At 35.2% G+C, this 20,574-nt stretch overlaps 2 protein-coding genes and 1 pseudogene across 3 annotated transcripts in view; 2 read left to right on the top strand and 1 right to left on the bottom strand.

The window, feature by feature from the left end:
- Positions 1-12,309: 12,309 nt before the first annotated feature.
- LOC132172932 (heavy metal-associated isoprenylated plant protein 39-like) overlaps positions 12,310-20,574 on the bottom strand; it is a 20,138-nt gene continuing 11,873 nt past the window's right edge. Inside the window, exons 4-5 of one of the 2 annotated variants that reach the window (XM_059584495.1) lie at positions 12,461-12,508; positions 12,310-12,392 (exon numbers count right to left, since the gene is read on the bottom strand). The gene's annotated coding sequence lies outside the window, so the exon portion shown is untranslated. The remainder of the gene's footprint in view (positions 12,393-12,460; positions 12,509-20,574) is intronic. The other variant, XM_059584496.1, reaches the window with a different exon arrangement.
- LOC132172931 (uncharacterized) lies at positions 13,111-18,030 on the top strand. The gene is made up of 4 exons (XM_059584494.1): positions 13,111-13,251; positions 13,844-14,104; positions 17,484-17,620; positions 17,721-18,030. Exons 2-4 carry the CDS (start codon positions 13,858-13,860, stop codon positions 17,940-17,942), a joined length of 606 nt encoding a protein of 201 aa, XP_059440477.1. The 5' UTR covers positions 13,111-13,251; positions 13,844-13,857; the 3' UTR covers positions 17,943-18,030.
- Positions 19,457-20,574, top strand: part of LOC132169325 (U-box domain-containing protein 17-like) — a 4,582-nt pseudogene continuing 3,464 nt past the window's right edge.

Raw genomic sequence — 20,574 nt, 5'->3', positions numbered from 1 at the left:
TTTATCCATTTTAATTAAATACTATTTTTTTTATTAGTTTTAAACCATTATATAATAAGCTTAAATGGGTATTTCACTTTTTGAGAAAGCAAAGCTTTCACATTTTAGCTATGGGAAAGTAAAAGATAATCTTAAAAATTATAACTTTTACTTTTTTGGCTGTTGTCATGTTGTGAGTGAACCTGACGATAGTTAAAATAAAGTAAAGAATGAAGCTCGCTAAGTAAATGTGTATTTTTATGAGTTTTGTTTAATATTTTTTTTTTTTAAAAAAGATAAATATAAAGAATTTAGTGTGATTGTTCTTAGTTAGATGTATCTTTGTGCAAACCAAGACAATATTAAAGATTTGGATGAAAAATAGATGGAATGAACAGTTTGAAAATTAGGCAAAACTCATATTTAATGCAAAATTGAGCGAGCATTAAGCCATTGTCGGCAGATGTATCTCGCGTCAATCCAGTAAGTATAAAATGATTTCTCCATTCTCAATGTCTTATTCCTCATTGACGAGTCTTGTTCCTCTGAGGATTGATAAGTACGAGGGAGGTCATAAATGCTATGATAATTTCGAAAGACTTTAAACAAAGGAATTAAATGTACCATTTGAAAGTTATGGCCACCATAGCTAGCTAGCCACCAGTCTATAAGTCTTGTTCATATTTGGTGTGCAATATTTTCTGTTCAAAATTTGGATGAAAGAAGAGTTATTTGAAAATGGGGCTCAACCCATGTGAGAATGGAGATAATGGGGATGGTTTTAAGGAGGAATTTGATGAGGTGATTGGTTGAGGAATATGTGGATTTGGTATAATTTAGTCAATTAATGGCAAAAGAAAATGAAACGTGTGAGATTGAGGTTATGTTATGTTGGGTCAAACACGTGTACACGTACGATTAACGCGCATGCAGAAATGGGGTGTCCATTTTGTAATATTCCTTCGATATTCCTCTCTGATGAAAACAAGTAAACTCCTCTCAACCACCATTTCACACCTGAAAAATTAAGTCTAACAAAGTTTTCGTCTACATTAAATACACACAGAAAAAGCACACGTCTTAGCACACCAACTTAAGTGGAAAAATGTATCCATTTTTTATTTTTTATTTTTTTTTTATGGAATATTTGCTTCTTCATAAATCAATCAAAAGATAATAGAGATTGCTCTCTTTGAATAATCTCTGAGATATAATCAGAGAATTCTCTCGACCACTCATTTTCGAAGCCTAGACCCGCTGCTAATTTTGCTAGATGATGAGCTACGAAGTTGGCAATTAAGTTGTTAATGCTTTTTAGATGGTTTTTTTTTTTTTTTTTTTTTTGGTTGAAAAAAGTGTTATAATATGTCATAAAGACGAAAGTTGTTTTAAGTATTTTGTGCTAATTAAGTTGTTTGTTAATAGTTTCATTTCGAAAATATAAAACAAAAAAGAGAAGAAAAAAATGCTATCAAACAAAGCTGACCTATTCTCTATCTAATATGGGGTGCGGTTGCAGTTCAAGACAACAATTGCTAACTGTAATCACTCATACACACCTAGATGATATACAAAACTAATACATGTGCTCAGGTGATTGAGTGTGTTTGGTCTCACGATTGCAAAGGCCTAACATGCATCTTTAAAAAAAAATTGTAAAAAGTATTTCATTTGGGGCCTTTATTTATTTATTTATTTTTATTTTTAAGTTAGTTTGAAAATGCAAAAAATATTCATGTATTTGTGCAACAGTCAAAAGAGTGTATTTTTAAAAGTATATAATTTTAAACGCTCATACGCTCAGTTGACACAAATGACACTCTTTTACATTTTAATTGTACTTTTAAAAATTAAGTTTTCATTAACTGCATTTTGAATTTTTTTTTTTTTTTTAAAAAAAAGATTCTCAAAATGCATATTTTAAAATTGCTAAGCCAAACTATTTGAATAGTTTTCGAAGTGCTAAGCACCAAGTTAAGTTACACCTGCAAGAAAGGAAAAGCGTGTATAAGAATTGATCAGGGTGTGTCGGCAGAGAATAACTCCGATGTTTAAATCAAAAATATACTTAAACAGAATAAGTGTAATTCATCTGTAATGAGTGACGTGGATGTAGCATTTATTGGTAATTACTTTTTAGCCATCCATATCACCCATTTATGGATGGATTACAGTTTTTTTTTTAGCTGATCCTTAGCATTACTCTTCCTTTTTTTATAGCTTTCTAACTAGGGTGTTGGAGGCTTGATTTAGTTGATTTGTGGGAACAAGCCAACAAGGCTATAAATGGGAATTCGATTCCCTTGGGCTTGAAATATGGAAAGTTATGATTCGTTGCTATTGTGGAGTTTATCCCTGCTTCAACTGTGAGCCTGGATTGTTGGACTTGTCCGTGGGCTTTGCTCACCCGTTTGGGCCTTTGGTTCTTGGGCGATTAGATGCAGTGGGCTTAATGGGCCAGTCCCTCTGTCTAAATTTATTTCTTCATGGCACAGCTAAACTTTGCAAGAGCTCATCTACCTATTTAGAGTTGTAAATGAGATCTCCCGCATTGAATAAATAAAAAAACAAAAAAGTTGTAAATGAGCCAAGTTCGGACGAGTTAAGGTACCAATAACTACCATCATGAAACATTTAAACATGTACGGGGATTCTGGTTGTCATAACTTTGCCCGGCAACAAAGTCTCGAAGCATTTGCAATCTTGTTCCACAAAGTCTTGAAGCATATATTGGCATCTGTAATTTTGTTGTTATGAGCAATTCAGACTCGAAGAGATTAAGAAGTTTCCTTTTGTTTTCTTTCTTTCTTTTTCTAAGAATCTTCCATCCATTATTCCCCCTTCTGTTTAAAGTATTTTTGTTTAATCAAGTTAGTGCAGGGTGCTTAAAGAAGTAGAATAATGGAGGAGATGAGGTGATGACGCTCTGCTGTGTTACCTGAAAGAGTATGGCTAGTCTCACAGCTCTAATCGCAGTTTGTGGAGTCTCATCAATAAGAAATATTAGTTTTCACTCTGCTACCGTTAGATAAAATAATAAATAAAAGTATATGTAGAATCCAACTGTGATTTTTACTGTAACGTTAAGAAATGTAAACTTGGAGCAAACATTTAAAAGTATGTGTATCATTTTTCATCTTTAATTCTTTCAGAGAGTTATGCTCACTATTACCTTCGAAGCATTTCATTATCAGAAATTGTTATTACAACGAAGCCAGCACCTTAACAGCCCACGACTAGGGGTGATAATTTATATTTATATGTTGAGTTCGAATTGCGTTGAGACATGAGTATAAGACTATATAGGTAAACTTTAACTTGACTCATTTAATTAATGGGTCATACCTTACTAACTAATTCCGTGTTGAGTTTGCAAATCATGTAAAAAATTGTCAGTCATAAATATCCTGTGTTGGAGACTATATAAGTGTAAACTAATTTCTACATAAACTTTAATATCCAGGGTTCCTCAAAAGACCCTCCTCACCACAATTTGACAATCAAGGCCTAAAAAATCTTCTAAATAACAAATGCAAGCCTTATTGATGAATTGATGAGAGACCATAGCCTCTTTGGCCACCAGGGTCTTGTCCCTTGGAAGCTTGAAGAAGTGCAGAAGAGGTCATAAATGTTCTGATCATTCCAAAGACTTTTTTTTTTTCTTTTTCTTTTTTTTTCGGTCCTAATAACAAATGTCAATTTAGTATATTATATTAGAAGAAATTCTTACAACCTCATTCGAATGAAAAACTTTGGTATTTGCAATGGCACAAGTTTGGTAAAGTTCAATTTGAGAAGAAACATTTACTTGATCAAATTTGGAAAGCCACATTTTAAAGAACTAAACATCAAACTCTCTATGTCTTTCTCTATTTTAATTAAATACTATTTTTTTAATTAATTTTAAACCATTATATAATAATCTTAAATGGGTATTTAACTTTTTGGAATGAACAGTTTGAAAATTAGGCAAAACTCATTTAATGCGAAAATGAGCATTAAGCCATTGTTGATAGATATATCTTGCGGACAAAGTTTTCCTCCAACCCAGTTTGGAGGAATTTCCTTCAACCTAATCTATAAAAGTGACATGTGTTCAGGAACGTGTGAAATGTACTTGTTTTTCTTAATAGCAGAGACAAAGTTGAAATAAATTTTATTAAAAACTTATGTGCATCTCACATGTTATTAAAAAATTGGACACATGTCACTTTTATATACTAGGTTGAAGAAAATTCCTCCAACCCAGTTTAGAGGAAAACTTTGTCCATATCTCGCATCAATCTTTTTTTTTTTTGAAAAGAAAATCTCTTCTTATTTAAAACTCAACAATACAGCGGATCAAAAAGATCGCTTTGAAGGGATGTGTTCTTTCCTTCGTACAATACCACAAATATCCGGTGGAGCATTCTCCAACCAAGTAATATATGTGACATGGGTGGTAGCCATCTTGGCTAACCTATGAGCTGCACTATTACCTTCTCTCCTTACATGAGAAAATTGAGCTTTGACAAAACCCTTTCTTGCCTCAAGAATCCCTTCGATAAACTGTCCGTAAGAACTTGAGTATGGGCCCTCACTGGTAATAGTCTTGACAATTAACTGAGCATCACCTTCAAAGATAACTTGAGTAAAACCCATTTCCTTTCCAAACACAATCGCATAAGAAGCCACCATTGCCTCTACTATAATAGGATCAGCCGTCATTGCCTTTGTTAAGCTTCTAGCTGCCAAGAAAGCTCCCGTTGAAGTCCGAGCAATACAACCCAAGCCTATTCTGCCATTCTTTGTGTCCACGGCGGCATCTCAATTCACCTTAACAAAACCATCCGGAGGAGGTGTCCATCTGTCTACGATCTGGAGTGCATCAGTAGGAGGCTCCACATGAGTATCATTCCCCTTTCGCAAATTTGTCGTTTGAAATTCTTCCAGAGCATCGTGGGCCTCTCGAATCAGTCGGTTGGGATCCTGAAAATTTTCACCATGAATAACCGCATTTCTGCGGAGCCATATGCGTCTTGCAATGACGGCAAAGAGCTCAATCTCCTTTCTATCGCCACTGCCCAATACCTCCTAGAAGACATCGAAAAAAGCCTTCCCCACACTTTTACTCTTCTGGAAACGTTTAATGCCGCAGCCCTATACATCCTTGGCTGAGGAGCAGCTCCATACAATATGCTTAATGGTCTCCTCTTCCCTTTCACAAAAGGGGCATCTCGTGTCTTGCACTACTCCTTTGTGGTGTAAATTCACCCTAGTAGGTAGTGTATTATTCAAAGCTCTCCACAAAAACATCTTAACTGCATTGGGCACATTTAGTTTCCAACAACTTTTCCAGACACTTCCAAAATTTAAAGCTTCCGACCCACAACTCTTCGCTCTCGTCCTCATGTCCACCTCTAAATGGTATGCACTCCGAACAGAAAAAGTTCCATTAGAAGTACATCGCCAAATTAGCTTATCTTCCGTGGAGATAGGACTAAGCAGAATGCCTTTTATCACTTGAGCTTCGTGCTCCAAAAAAATCTCATCAATGAGAGCATCCTTCTAGGTTCTGGACTCACTATCAATAAGTTCGACAACTTTTGCATTCCTCTCCAAAACCCGAATTGGGGAGTGGGCCTTATAAGTGATCGGGGTGGGGATCCAACAATCACCCCAAACTCGAATACTCGAACCATCTCCAATTCACCACATGAGTCCCTGTTCAAGAACAGTTTTTGCGCCCATAATGCTACTCCATGCAAAGGATGGACGTTTTCCCACTTGAGCTTCCAAAATAGATGTTGAAGGGTAGTACTTTGCTCGGATTATATTTCCCACCATGGAATTAGGCCTTTGGAGGAGTCTCCAAATTTGTTTCGCAAGGAGTGCTTTATTAAAAGACACGAGATCACGGAAGCCTAACCCACCTTCGGACTTTGCTTTCCCCATCTTCTCCCAACTCACCCAATGAATTCTTGAAGTGTTTTCTTTGTGTTCCCACCAGAAACGCTGCATCATGCCTTGGATCTCCTTACAAAGAGAAATAAGGAGGAGGAAAACACTCATATAGTATGTGGGAATTGCCTGGACAACCGCCTTTAATAAAACCTCCTTCCTTGCTTGAGATAAAAACTTGTTTTTCCAATTTTGAATGCACTTCCACACCTTGTCCTTGAGACCTTGGAAAGACTTCGCTCTTGACTTTCCCACTAATGTCGGTAGCTCCAAATATTTATCATAACTCTGGGTAGCTTGTATCCCCGAGAGTCTAGATATTTCATCCCTTTTTTCCGGTCGTACATTCCGACTGAAAAAAATATATGTCTTGTCTAAATTGAGCTTTTGACCCGAAGCTGCTTCATAATCCTCCAAGATACGCATTAGTCTCCTCCATTCCACCAAATTAGCCTTGCAAAATAAAAGACTATCATCAGCGAAAAAAAGGTGACTTAAGCGTGGCCCATTTTTAGATGTAGGCACTCTTGTAATAATTCCCTTTTGTTCCGCTTGAGTAATAAGAGAACTCAAAAATTCCGCACAAAGGATAAATAAATACGGAGAAAAGGGATCCCTTGCCGGATACCCTGAGTGGGTTTGATATTACCAATAGGTTGTCCATTAACCAAGATAGAATACGTCATTGTCTGTACACATTCCAAAATAAGTTTAATCCACCTATCAGAGAAGCCCATTTTTTTCATTACCGCTTCTAAAAAAGACCACTCAACCCGATCATATGCCTTACTCATGTCGAGTTTTATCCCCATAAATCCCACCTTACCCTACATGCAAGTGTGCATGGAATGTAATGTTTCATAAGCAGCTAAAACATTGTCTGTGATCAACCTACCTGGTATGAAGGCACTTTGATTTTCCGAAATCAAATGGGGGAGCACTCTTTTTAACCGGTTTGCCAAGACTTTTGAAATAAGCCTATACGTCACATTACATAGACTTATGGGTCTGAAATCCGACACATGAGAGGGGTCCTTTTTTTTTTTTGGAATTAAAGCAATATGTGTAACATTTAAATTAACATCCATCTTGGCACTATTAAAAAAATGAAGGGTTGTTCTACATACCTCAGGCCCAACAGTGGACCAATTTTGTTGAAAAAAATCAGCTCTGGACCCGGAGATTTCAATGGCGCCATTTGTGTCAAAGCTCCATACACCTCCTCTGCTGCAAAAGGGGCCTCCAGTATTGCATTCATCTCTATTGAAACTCTCCCCATAATAGCAGATGTACACCTTCCCACATTAGTGGGTATAGCCGATGAAAATAAATTCTCATAATATCTCACAAAGGCATTTTCAATATTTTCCGGAGTGGTACACAGGGAGCCCCCCCTAATTTGAAGTATAAAATGATTTCTCCATTCTCAATGTCTTATTCCTCATTGATGAGTCTTGTTCCTCAGAGGATTGATAAGTAGAAGACAGGTCATAAATGCTATGATAATTTCGAAAGACTCTGAACAAAGGAATTAAATGTACCATTTGAAAGTTATGGCCACCATAGCTAGCCAGCTAGCTACCTGTCTATAAGTCTTGTTCATATTTGGCGTGCAATATTTTCAGCTCTAAATTTGGATGAAAGAAGAGTTATTTGAAAATGAGGCTAAACCCACATGAGAATTGAGATAGATACTAATTTTAAATGTTTTCTTCTAATATGTGAGAGAATGTTGTCTTATTATAGTGTTGATTAATACTCATGAAATAAGATATCAATGGAGGGGGGATTAGTCTACTTACAAAAATGCCAATAGATCTCAAAAGGTTAAAATTAAGTTTGCTTGGAATTGCGTTAAAAATAAAACATCTAATTACATTAAGATAAAATTCCTATACCTTGAAGACCAGAGATTGACTTGATGGCCTTTCGTGTCGTTCTTTCATCATGCAAGAACACCTTCAATATCACTTTCTGTAATAAAACATACAGAAATCCATTCAGATTTATACATCAGGGAATAATTAAAGTGAAAAAAATAAACCACCAGACCCATCACATGATTTGGGAACCCAATAAAACATCTAACAGCTGATAAAAATTTAAAATTTACAAACAAAATTGGTACCTTACTCATTTCCTGAGGGAAGGAGGGGCTTCAGAACTTCACACGCCGCACACCACGGTATCTTGGCGTTGATGGTGACAGACGCTGGGACTGAGAGATGAGGGACTTCAGATCTGTATGGATCCTGAACGGTTATCGTCTCAGCCGCGATTGATTCATCAATGGTTCTGGATACTTCCTTGTTTTGCTTTCTCTCTAAATCTTCATTACACCTCTCACAGTAATAGTTTTGGTTTTGGTTTTGGTTTTTGTTGAAATACCATTTCTTTTTTTTTTTTCTAATTGAAAAGGGGAAAAGGTTACAAGGGAGGATCTTTACCACTCTTGATCCGAATGGATGATCCTATGGGAATGCTTCCAAACACTAGGTGGGAAGCGGCCCATTTAGCCAAACAATGTGCTCTAAAGTTAGTGCTCCTAAAAACTTTCTCAGCCTTTCAGCTAAAGAAAGAATGCAAATACAAAGAAATATCAGAAACAACATTAGAAAAATTCCAACCCGCAAACAGCTAGGGTTGTTGAATAGCAAGGACTACATTGAGGGCATCCCCTTCAAGGATGAGAGAGTAAGCACCACAAGAAACCGCAGTATAAACCGCCAAAAGGGCTGTATGAGCTTCACCTAAGGCAACATCCTTCGTAAGAATTTTCTTAGTAGCAGCTCCAATGATATTACCATTTGAATCACTTACTACTGTGGCAGCCACTGCAAAATCTGAAGATAAAGCCACATCAAAATTTGCCTTGGTAGACAAAGTGGAATCAGTCCAAGCTTTACAATGATCCACTATGGTAGAAACAATCAGAAAGAGATACTGCATAGGGGAAGGATTAAGAGCTTGATGGACAAGCTGGTTCCTGGAAAACCATATATGGTCCATGGTGATGGCAGCATAAAGTTGGAACTTACGGACTTCCTGAATGGGAATTGCAAGCTTCTGATGAGGCCTCAAAATAGCCACAATCCAATATGCAAAAGGCTGCTCACAAAAAGCATCAGTAAGAAGGGGCCAAGGAGAGCTCCTCCATAAAATCTTAGCAAAGGAGCACTTAAGCATAATGTGAGAGAGAGATTCTTGAGGGCCTTTGCAGAATGGACAACACCAAGGATCCATATCAAATGAGTTAACAAATCTGGCCAAAGAAGCATGCACAGGAAGAATATTCCACGCCAACTTCCAAAGAAGATGTTTTAACCTTTGCTGCAACTTCAAACCCCAAAGACATGACCAATCTTCAGGAGAGAGGAGAAGAACGGGAAGCCAAATCCTGAGAGGCTAATTCATGAGCTGACCTAACAGAAAACAGCCCCTTCGGAGAAGCAGCCCATGTCCACCTATCACTAAAAACTTCATGAGATAAATGAATGTTTTGAATGTGTTGAGCTGAATTAGAGTCAAACAAATCACCCAAAAGAGACACATTCCAAGACCTGCCACCTTAAATCAACAAATCAGCAACCTCAAAATCTGGAAGATCCACTAGATTAGGATTAGGAGAAGGCTTGAATAGCTGAATGGAAGGAATCCAGGGAGACTTCCATATATTGGTATCCTGACCAGAAGAAACTACCAAACAAGCACCTAATTCCACAACTTGCCTTGCCTTTAGAATACCCTTCCATAACCAAAAAGCCGAAGGGCTAATAGAAGCATTGAGGAAGGAGACTCCACTTCGAAGATATTTCCCAGACAAAGCAGCCACCCACAAAAGAGAAGGTTCAGTAATAATTTTCCAACCCAATTTGGCAAGCAGAGATAAGTTCAAAGTCTCCATAGTACGAATACCCAAACCACCCAAGGCCTTAGGTTTGCAAATGTTATCCCAAGCCAAAAGGAAAGATTGTGATTCTTGTCCTGAGGGAATCCCCACCAAAATTTCCTTAATAAAGAGTTAAGCTCTTTACAAAAACCCTTGGGCAGCAAGAACAAAGACATAATATAAGAAGGAATGGCATTGGCAATTGATTTAAGGAGAGTGGTTCTAGCCGCCTGAGACAACAACTTTGATTTCCAACCAACAATCTTAGATAACATCTTGTCTTTTAAATCAGTCAAGGATCTCTTCTTGCTTCTATGAAAAAACAGAGGGATCCCAAGATATTTAACCTTCGTTGAAATATGAGGAAGATCCAGCATACTCTTAATAGAGCCTCTAATCGAAGTCTTGCAATTTTTGCTAAAGAAGATAGCAGACTTGGAATAGTTTATCTTCTGCCCAGACCATCTAGAATAAGTGGAAGGACATTCCTGGATTACTCTAGCTTCAGAAATGTTAGCTTCGGAGAAGATAATCAAGTCATCTGCAAATAAAAGATGGGAGACAACAGGACTGCTCCTAGCTATTCTGATGCCATGAAAATTACCCAAATTTTCCTCTCTGAAGATGATTCTGGAGAGGGCTTCAGAACCCAGAATAAATAGAAAATGAGATATGGGATCTCCTTGCCTAAGACCTCTTGAAGGAGGTGATATGTAAAGGTCTTTTTGAAGAAAACTATGTATTAATGTTAAATATTACCCTGACGTGCATGAATTTTACACCCTGGAGTGATGGGTATCATCACTCTTTATTAATAGTCAATTTCTAAATAGGAAATTAGAAGAAAAAAAAAAAGAAAAAGAAAAAAAAAGCCATCCATTTTCCAAATGTCAAGTCCAAAATGTACGTATTAAGGATTTTTCGGGATAAGTGTGAAAAGAAAGATTTGCTTGGCAAATATTCCAATATTTTTCTTGATGTACTTACCAAAAAAAATTTACATTTGACATCAAAATAAATGCATTTTTCTCTTTTAAATTATTATTTCAATAACAATTTTTTCTCAAATTATTAATTGAGACAATTTAATCCTTAAACTATTAAATGTCTGTTTAGGATTGCAGTTTCAATAAGTGCAATTTTAAAAATAGCGTTTTTGAAATCACTACTTTTTAAAATTGCAAAGATATTTGGTAAAACATGTTAAAAAGTACTTTTTTATTAAATATTTGTTACATGAATTCATGATTTTGGTTTAAATTCTCACTTTTTCAAATAAGCATCACGTAGTCTTTTTATTGAAATCGTAGATTTTTTTTTTCCTATTTTAAATTAAGTGTTTTTTAAATCGTAATGTCAAACGTTTTATGTTTTGCGATATCTTTTAAAAACGCAGATTATTTTTACAAAATCGCAATTCCAAACGCACCCTAAAGCAATGATAATGTATCTCAACGCTAGTAAAATAACGAAATTATTCTTACTAAAATAAAAACAAAATACTAAAACTTACAAAAAACAATAAAAAAAATAAAAAAATAAAAAAATAAAAAACAAAAAATTTAAAACTAAATCAGGGTGGTCCGACACCCTGGCCCTGGAAGGTTGCCCGACCATTTGCTATGTGGGCCATGCAGAAGGGGCAGTGGCGGAGCCAGACAGTTCATATTGGGAGTGCCGCTAAAATTTTTTTTAGCGCCCTAAAATTTTTTTCTTCTCTAAAAATTTGGTAATTTACACAATTACTATAAAAGTTTATAAATATGTGCTCAAATTGATATATTAGAAATGTAACATGTTAGCATTATATCAAAAAAACAGAAATACAAAAAAAAAAAAAAAGTCCAGAACTGCACTTTACGGTTTCTTAGAAAGACAAAATCATTAAGTATCGAATATAAATCGAAGTTTTCAACAATTTTCCTTTGAATATAGAGAACTAAACTATTTGCAAGAAAATCATCCTCCATTTTGTTGCAAAATCGTGTTTTAATAATTTTTATTGCTGAAAATGCTCGTTCGATAGTTGGGTGCCCATGTGGAAGATTTAACATAAAACAAGAACATGAAACCAGGAATTCCCCAGAAAATTCAGAGCATATAAACTCGCAGAATATTTAACATAAACTCTGGTAGTATAATTACTCATAATTCCCAACAATTTAATGAAAAACCACAAATCCTAGCTAACAATTTAGTGAAAAATTGTGTGCTTTTGCGGTTGAATTTGGGAATTATGAGTAATTATAATTCCACCGCAAAAGCACACAATTTTACAAAATAAACCCAACCCACGTCATATTTGCACATATAATGGGTAGGTAAAAGAAATTTTTTTTAAAATTTTTTTTATTTTAGGGTGAGAAAAAAAGAAAAAAAAAATTTAAATCTTTGGGGCTGCCAAAGAATGCTGTGGCTCCGCCACTGAGAAGGGGACAAACCGAGAGGGCGACTGTTTCTGGCTCCGACGTACTCTCTGTTCCTCCCTCTGTTTTGGACCATTTCCTGGGTCGTCTGGCGCTGTTGGTATCGTCCAGTCCCACTGTTGCCTCATTATCTGCTGCTGTCTTAGCTGCTGAAACTGCTAAAATAAAAACACAAAAAAGTCCAATAAATAATCAACTGATTAAAGCACAGTGCACGAGAGGTTACTTGAGTGGCTTGCATTTGCAACTGCTGGTGAGAGAGTGACTGGTGTGAAACAAATCCAACATCAGAGTTGGGGTTGCTTTTCACAGGGAGAGCGACTGGAGAGGGCTTTCTCAGAGGACCCAAGAGACCTCTGCCATGGTTGAGTCCGTACACATCTTCGTTCATCCTCATCCGAACTACTTCCCCGGCAGCAGCGTAAAGCAGATCCCAGGTCGCCGGCTTCCATGGCTCGAGCCCTGTCTGCATCCGCATCCGTTCCCCAACGCGCACAGAGTCGATTGCGGCGAACCATACACAACCCAAGCCTGCAAAACCAGCAACAAAAAAACCCAAATCAGAAATCACCACAATAGGAGTCGATTAGCGTAAAAAGTAGGGAAAAACTCTTATTATCTCGTGCCATGGCTTTCTCAGAGGCAAAAACATGGTCGATGTTCCTGGAATCGTCTACGAGAGTTGAGCGAGCTATTTGGCCGAGCCACCCCCATTCCGGCGAGCCACCCCCAAACATTTTTAATATTTTATTTTATTTTTTTAAATTTTAAATATATTTATTATTTATTTTTAAATTTTAAAGGATATGTTTGTCTTATTTAAAATTCAACCCTACTTTTCTCGCCGCCTCCCCCTCACCTCTCTGTTTTTTTTTTTAACCTTCTCCTCTCTTCTCTCAGTCTCGCCTCTCTCTCTCTCTCTCCTGTCTCGCCTCTCGCCCTTTCTCTCGTCTCTCTTCCTCTCTCTCGTCCGACTCTTCTCTCATCTGCGCCGCCGCTCAACCTCCGCCGATCCAGGTTTTTTTCTCTCTCTAGACCTCTTTTATGAATGGGGATCCAAGAGATCTCTTCTTTCATTATCTAAATCTGAAGATGTTGGGTTAATCTCGGGGTTTAACAACTTTTGTTGGGTTGTTTGTTTAGAAGGAAAATAGATATAAATCTGCAGGAAAATAGATTTTTTTAACACTAACCAAGCATATATCATACCTTTTCCTTTTCTTTTCCAATCCATAAATCATAATCTTGTACTTTTCTCATGGTGGTTCTTCTTTACTATTTTACAAATTTTGTAGAAGGAAAGTTTATGAAAAACTAAAAAAAAGAACAATAAATTTTGTGCAATGTGATTGCCCTGCTAAAATTGGCTCGCAAATCATGATAAAAATAATCGTTTAGTCTACAACTCTCGGTGTCTCTATCAAATGCTAGACCTATAATCCATTTAGAATTATTTTACAACTTGTGGGAAATTGTAAAATTTTTTTAAAGGGAATGTAGGTCTAATTAAGTGATATATATATGTAACGTTATAATTATTTTGAATGAATGAAATAATTTTCTATAATTCTAATTTTCTATAATTCTATCTGATTTTATATCAAGGAAGGACCTGATGTCAACATGACTCGTAAAAGAAGACGACAGGCAAAGACGACAATTGCAAGGATGAAGACATTTCCACGAACGAGTTACCCTCAAAGGACTTCTTATGGACAAGCTATCGATGAACAAAGATTCTCTTCTGTTCCATCAATTCCAACAGCAAGCTACCAAACAACAAAAGGAGACTCGGTGATGGTAGATATAGAGGAGGATCCAGAGCCAAGCCCAAGTGAGCATCGTGCAAATGAAACTCAAACAGATGAGAGTAAAGTTCTCTCTCTTTTCTTCTTCTCATGCAGTCACATCACAAATAGGTTTTATAATATCTTAGGGAAAAGTGTTCTGAATTAGCTTTTCTGCTAAGCATCTATGTGTTTCTGTGGCTGTTTGTTGTTTGTGTTGCTCTATATGGGGTAGCCTCTGGTCTTGGGGGTTGATTATTGGTTTCATTTTTTGTTGGATCCCTTTTCTGCAGTTTTGTTGTTCTGCAATTTTGTTGTTCTGCAGTTTTGTGTTTGCAGTTTTGTGTTGTGGTTTAGTCTGGTTGGTTAGGCCTTTGTGAGGCTGCTTTAGCCTGTTGACCGGGCTTGCATTTGGTGCTACTTTGGTGTTTTTATTTTGAGCTTTTAATGAAGTTGCTTATTCATTAAAAAAAAAAAAAAAAGAAAGAAAAAAGAAAAATTCAGTTATTGTAGATATGTACGAATAGAAGATTCCTCATAAAATATATTTAATTCTTCTAGCTTCTTAATGTACATCTAAATGCCATGATTTATGACTGAAAAATTTCAGGTGAGCAAACATCTCAAGTCTCTGCTAATTCCAATAGTATAAAAGAAATAAAAGATTCCTTCTATCGAGTTACAATAAGAGGTGATTGGCAAGCTGCTAACGAAATATATGAGAAATATCAAGATAAGTATGCTATATGGGAACTTCCCATAACAGAGCAGAAAATGAATAAAACAAACAACTTTTGTAAAAGAAGTGTTGGACTGAATGACTGAGAAGAGACAGTTAGAATTTCAAACTAACAATGGAAATACATTCCTTATCATTAATGCGTGGAAATCTAAAATTATTCTTTTTAGCAATTTCCACATTTCCTGACAGAGCATTAATGATAAGGGTTGTATCTCCATTGTTAGTTTGAAATTCTAACTGTCTCCTCAGTCATACAGTCCAACACTTCTTTGTTTTGCTGCAACAGCAACTTGGAGAGTATTCATTTTCTGCTCTGTTATGGGAAGTTCCCATATAGCGTACTTATCTTGATATTTCTCATGTATTTCGTTAGTAGCTTGCCAATCACCTCTTATTGCAGCTTGATAGAGGGAATCTTTTATATCTTTTATACTATTGGAATTAGCAGAGACTTGAGATGTTTGCTCACCTGAAATTTTTCGATCATAAATCATGGCATTTAGATGTACGTTAAGAAGCTGGAAAAATTAAATATATTTCTTCTATTCGAACATATCTACAATAACTAATTTTTTATTATTTTTTTTAAATGAATAAGCAACTTCATTAAAAGCTCAAAATAAAAACACCAAATGCAAGCCCGATCAACAGGCTAAAGCAGCCTCACAAAGGCCATCTCCACTGTCAGAGGCTCAGACGGCGTCCAGGGATTGGTGTGTCGCCATGCTAGCTAATTGTGCATCTGTCAATTCGGAAACACCGTCAAATGGGTTTTCTTTGGTTACAAAGAGTTTCATGAGTTTCACAATGGGTTAGAGATGTACAACCGGTTATATGGTTAGTGACTCATAACTGCGACTGTAACAGGTTTAATTAATTATTCACTTTTAAATAATTGCAACTGTAACTATTAGGCCGGTTAGCGGTTAGCTGCAATTGGCGGTTATATGGTTATTGAAAGCTGGTCATTAAGCGGTAACTGTTTTTCAAAAATTGTTTAAAAGCCCAATTTCTTTCAATTTATTTATTTATTTATTTTTTTAGGCATACCAGTTTGGTTTGGGCCCATGACCAAGCCCACTAGCGACTAGCCTATATTATTATATACCATCCACTGAGTGCACTCACTAAACTTTTGTTCAGTGGCCTTTGTTATGGTTGCAATGTTGCATGATTCATGCGCTAACACAGATTACAATTAATAATTATCATAGTTTTAACTTCATGAGAATATAACATACAATACATGACTACATGATTCGTGCACCAACACAATTACACACTTAGGGCACTAGAAGCAGACTATTGGCCATTCCATTCTTTATGTTTAAGAAAAATTTCAAAAAAACCACAAAAAGCTACTCACATCAGATTTTCTACATTTAACTAACCATGAAGGGTTACTACAGTGTTTTCCAATGTGTAGGGAACCAAAAGTGGTTTCTTATACATTATTTTAATATAAACATTTCTCTTTCATTTCTCATCTTTCATCTTTTTGATTTTAATTGGAGATTGTGTTGGAATTTTGTGAAAAAAGTGAGGATAGAGAAATTGTATAACCGCCTAAGCCAGTTGCGGTTACCGGTTTTAGGGATTTAAAAAATCGGTTAATAACTGGGTAATAGGGTAACCAGCTTAAGGGTTTTTGTCTTCTTCTTTTCTAAATAGAGTGTTCCTCTGGAAAAGGTATATAATTTCTTGACTCTTGATATTATGTTGATTATCATTTAAGTGAGGGTACAATAATACAATTTTATGTTCAATAACTATGAATAAAGAGTATTACCACTTTTCTCAAAAAAAAAATGATTATCATTTAAGCATTATTTTAGAAGCACTAAACCATAATAGTAATTAAATGGTTCTAGTAATAATACGTTAAGCTTGTATTTTATTATTTTCAACTAGAAGATGAACATTTTTTATTGACACAATAATGATGGAACTTATGACACTTAGATTTTTATTTCAAATGATGGTTATTATAATTGTTTAAAATTGATGATATATGTAGTCTTCTAGAAAAATATTATCATCTTGATTTTTTTCCTTTTTTAGAAACAAAAAATTAAGTTGAAATTTTATTTGAAGCACTTTGAACTTGATGAGCTTAATTGTCAAAAATTACAAAAATTTTCTTCTATTGTAAAATTATGCCGAGGATTGATAGAGACTGAAAAATCGAAGTCACATCCTAACATTGTTGATAGGTTGATTTATCTTGTTTTGATATGCTTCTAAAGATAAGATATTAAAGTGTATGGACTATGCCAATGACTGCAAGACAAAACGTATCCAAAGATGACGAAATAGGACATAAATAACCACATTTAATACATTACGTTATCTTCATTTTTTCAGTGAAAATTTCAGTCTCATCTTTTGTGGATCTTGTTAAAATAATGTATATAGAATAAATCAAAATTTTAATTTTTTTAATAGATTATCCTTTTCCTAATCCTAGGTTTTAAAGGTGTCTATGACAGAGCGTTGATGCAGATGTTAGGCCATCAATTAGTTGACTACATATGGACAAAGGCTCGAATATTCATTTACAATTTTTATTGCTGCGGAGTTTGGGAGTGTTGAATTTCTAACTATACTTGTACGCTCTGATCCTGACCTCATATTTATGGTTGATGAAAACGAGCAAAATATATTTCACATTTCTATTCGATATCGGCAAGAGAGTATATTCAACCTAATATATGAGATAGGTGTTTTTAAGGATATGATTGCAACCAATTGTGACAAAGATGGGAACAACATGCTACACTTAGCTGGAGAATTTTCTCAACTAAATATCGTAGTAGGTGCAGCCCTTCATATGCAACATGAGTTATTGTGGTTTGAGGTGTGTTAATATCATTGCAGCTTCCTTTATTCTAGTTTCATATATATATATATATATTGGTCACAATTTTATTGTTCAATTTACACCTTGTTTATTGTAGAAGATTAAAAAGATTGTGCCCCTTACATTCTTGAAGGCAAAGAATTCAGAAGGAAAAACACCCAAGGACTTATTTACACAAACACATCAAAGATTACATAAAGATGGTGAAAAGTGGATGAGGGACACGGCCAATCATTGCATGGTTGTGGCAACACTAATTGCCACGGTGGTTTTCGCTGAAGCCTTTACTATACCAGGTGGCAATAATCAAGGAAATTGAACTCCTATCTTTTTGGACCATACTTGGTTTATTGTATTCTTCCTATCAGATGCAATAGCAATGTTATCCGCTTCAACTTCAATATTAATTTTCTTATCAATTCTCACATCTCGTTATACTGAAAAGGATTTTCTCGGTTCATTACCTACAAGGTTGTTGTTTGGACTATTAGCACTCTTCATCTCCATAGTAGCCATGGTTGTAGCCTTTGGTGCAACTTGCTTTTTGGTCTATCAAAGCGGAACGATAAGGGTTCCGGCCGTTATAATTGCTTTAGCGAGTGTCCCAATTTTCTCTTTTCTTTGGCTACATTATGAACTTCTTTCCGAAATTTCTTTTCCGGTCCCATAAGCGTAGGTTTTTCTAGAAAGTGGAAGATGTCTACTCTAACAATTGATCATCAGAAAGCATTGTAAGAGGCACTCAAGGGATTTTTAGCAAGGAAGGCTATGGAAAGAATGAACCGTTGGCTTGATTGTAGTCAATATACCATTTAATACCATTTAAACCTACGCTTACGGGACCGGAAAAGAAATCTAGGCAAGAATGTCGAGCTGATTATTTCGGAAAGAAGTTCATAATGCAGCCAAAGAAAAGAGAAAATTGGGACACTCGCTAAAGCAATTATAATGGCCGGAACCCATATTGTTCCACTTTGATAGACCAAAAAGCAAGTTGCACCAAAGGCTACAACCATGGCTACTATGTAGATGAAGAGTGCTAATAGTCCAAACAACAACCTTGTAGGTAATGAACCGAGAAAATCCTTTTCAGTGTAACGAGATGTGAGAATTGATAAGAAAATTAATATTGAAGTTGAAGCGGATAACATTGCTGCTATTGCATCTGATAGGAAGAATACCATAAACCAAGTATGGTCCAAAAAGATAGGAGTTCCATTTCCTTGATTATTGCCACCTGGTATAGTGAGGTTGCAGCAAAAATCACTGTGGCAATTAGTGTTGCCACAACCATGCAATGATTGGCCGTGTCCCTCATCCACTTTTCACCATCTTTATGTAATCTTTGACGTGTTTGTGTAAATACGTCATTGGGTGTTTTTCCTTCTGAATTCTTCGCCTTCAAGAATGTAAGGGGCACAATCTTTTTAATCTCCTACAATAAACAAGGTGTAAATTGAACAATAAAATTGTGACCAATATATATATATATGAAACTAGAATAAAGGAAGTTGCAATGATATTAACACACCTCAAACCATAATAACACATGTTGCATATGAAGGGCTGCACCTACTACGATATTTAGTTGAGAAAATTCTCCAGCTAAGTGTAGCATGTTGTTCCCATCTTTGTCACAATTGGTTGCAATCATATCCTTAAAAACACCTATCTCATATATTAGGTTGAATATACTCTCTTGCCGATATCGAATAGAAATGTGAAATATATTTTGCTCGTTTTCATCAACCATAAATATGAGGTCAGGATCAGATCGTACAAGTATAGTTAGAAATTCAACATTCCCAAACTCCGCAACAATAAAAATTGTAGATGAATATTTGCTACGTTGCTCCAATGGTAACGTTCGAGCCTTTGTCCATATGTAGTCAACTAATTGATGGCCTAACATCTACATCAACGCTCTGTCATAGACACCTTTAAAACCTAGGATTAGGAAAAGAATAATCTATTAAAAAAATTAAAAATTTGATTTATACCTCCTTTTCACCCATAAGTGATCCCTTTCTCTTTACTTTTTTTTTTTAATTTATTATTATTATTATTATTATTTTTATATATAAACTTTCTCCTTTCTCTTTATGATATTTAAGATTGTCAATTTTTAGATATTTCTAGACAAAAATAAAAATAAAAAACAGAAAATGACCATATATAAATTAAACATTAATTTCCTACAAAAGAGGCAAAGCTAAACACATAATATATTTTGAGGGAACACGCAGCGGCGGATCTAGGAATAGGAGTTACCAGGGGCGTAAAAAATTAATTTTTTTTTTCTCTTTATGTATTATATATATTTTTTATAATACGGTAAATACAATCAAAAAATAAATTATACCATAATATATGTATCACAAATCAAATCAAACTCATCAAATTACCCAAAAAAAAAAAAAAAAAAAAAAATCAAAGTAACCATTAAAAATCTTCATCTAACAACATCACAAACACATAATAATTTAAACTACTTACAAAATAAACTAAGCACAATTAAATGACTACTAGTGTCTAAGAAAAATGAGTACTTTTAGTGGGCTATTAGCATACGGCTATTTCTTTTAGAAAAGCCTCAAATCTCAAAGCATAAATTATATTAGAGTTTAAGCCTACATAAAAGAGACTAGAGTCTAAATTTAGCAAAAAAAAAAAAAAAAAAAATCACATTTATCTATAAACTATGACTAGAAACACTAAAAAATTTCACCCACTATCTTTTTTTAATAATAAATTATTATTTATTCTCTCTCCACTAATAAAATATAACTTTATTCTCTCTCTCTTTAATAAAAAATAGTCTCATTTCTCTACATAATGGCCATTTGAACGACCAAAGGAAGGCCAACGGTGCCCCTGGTAATTTTTTACCAGGGGCACCCATAAAATTCTGATTCAAAATACTTAATAAATTTTTTTTAAAAAAAATTTAC

This window comes from Corylus avellana, chromosome ca2 (assembly GCF_901000735.1).
Source record: "Corylus avellana chromosome ca2, CavTom2PMs-1.0".
In the NCBI taxonomy this organism is placed as follows: Eukaryota; Viridiplantae; Streptophyta; class Magnoliopsida; order Fagales; family Betulaceae; genus Corylus; species Corylus avellana.
This window is presented reverse-complemented; position numbering and strand designations above follow the sequence as displayed.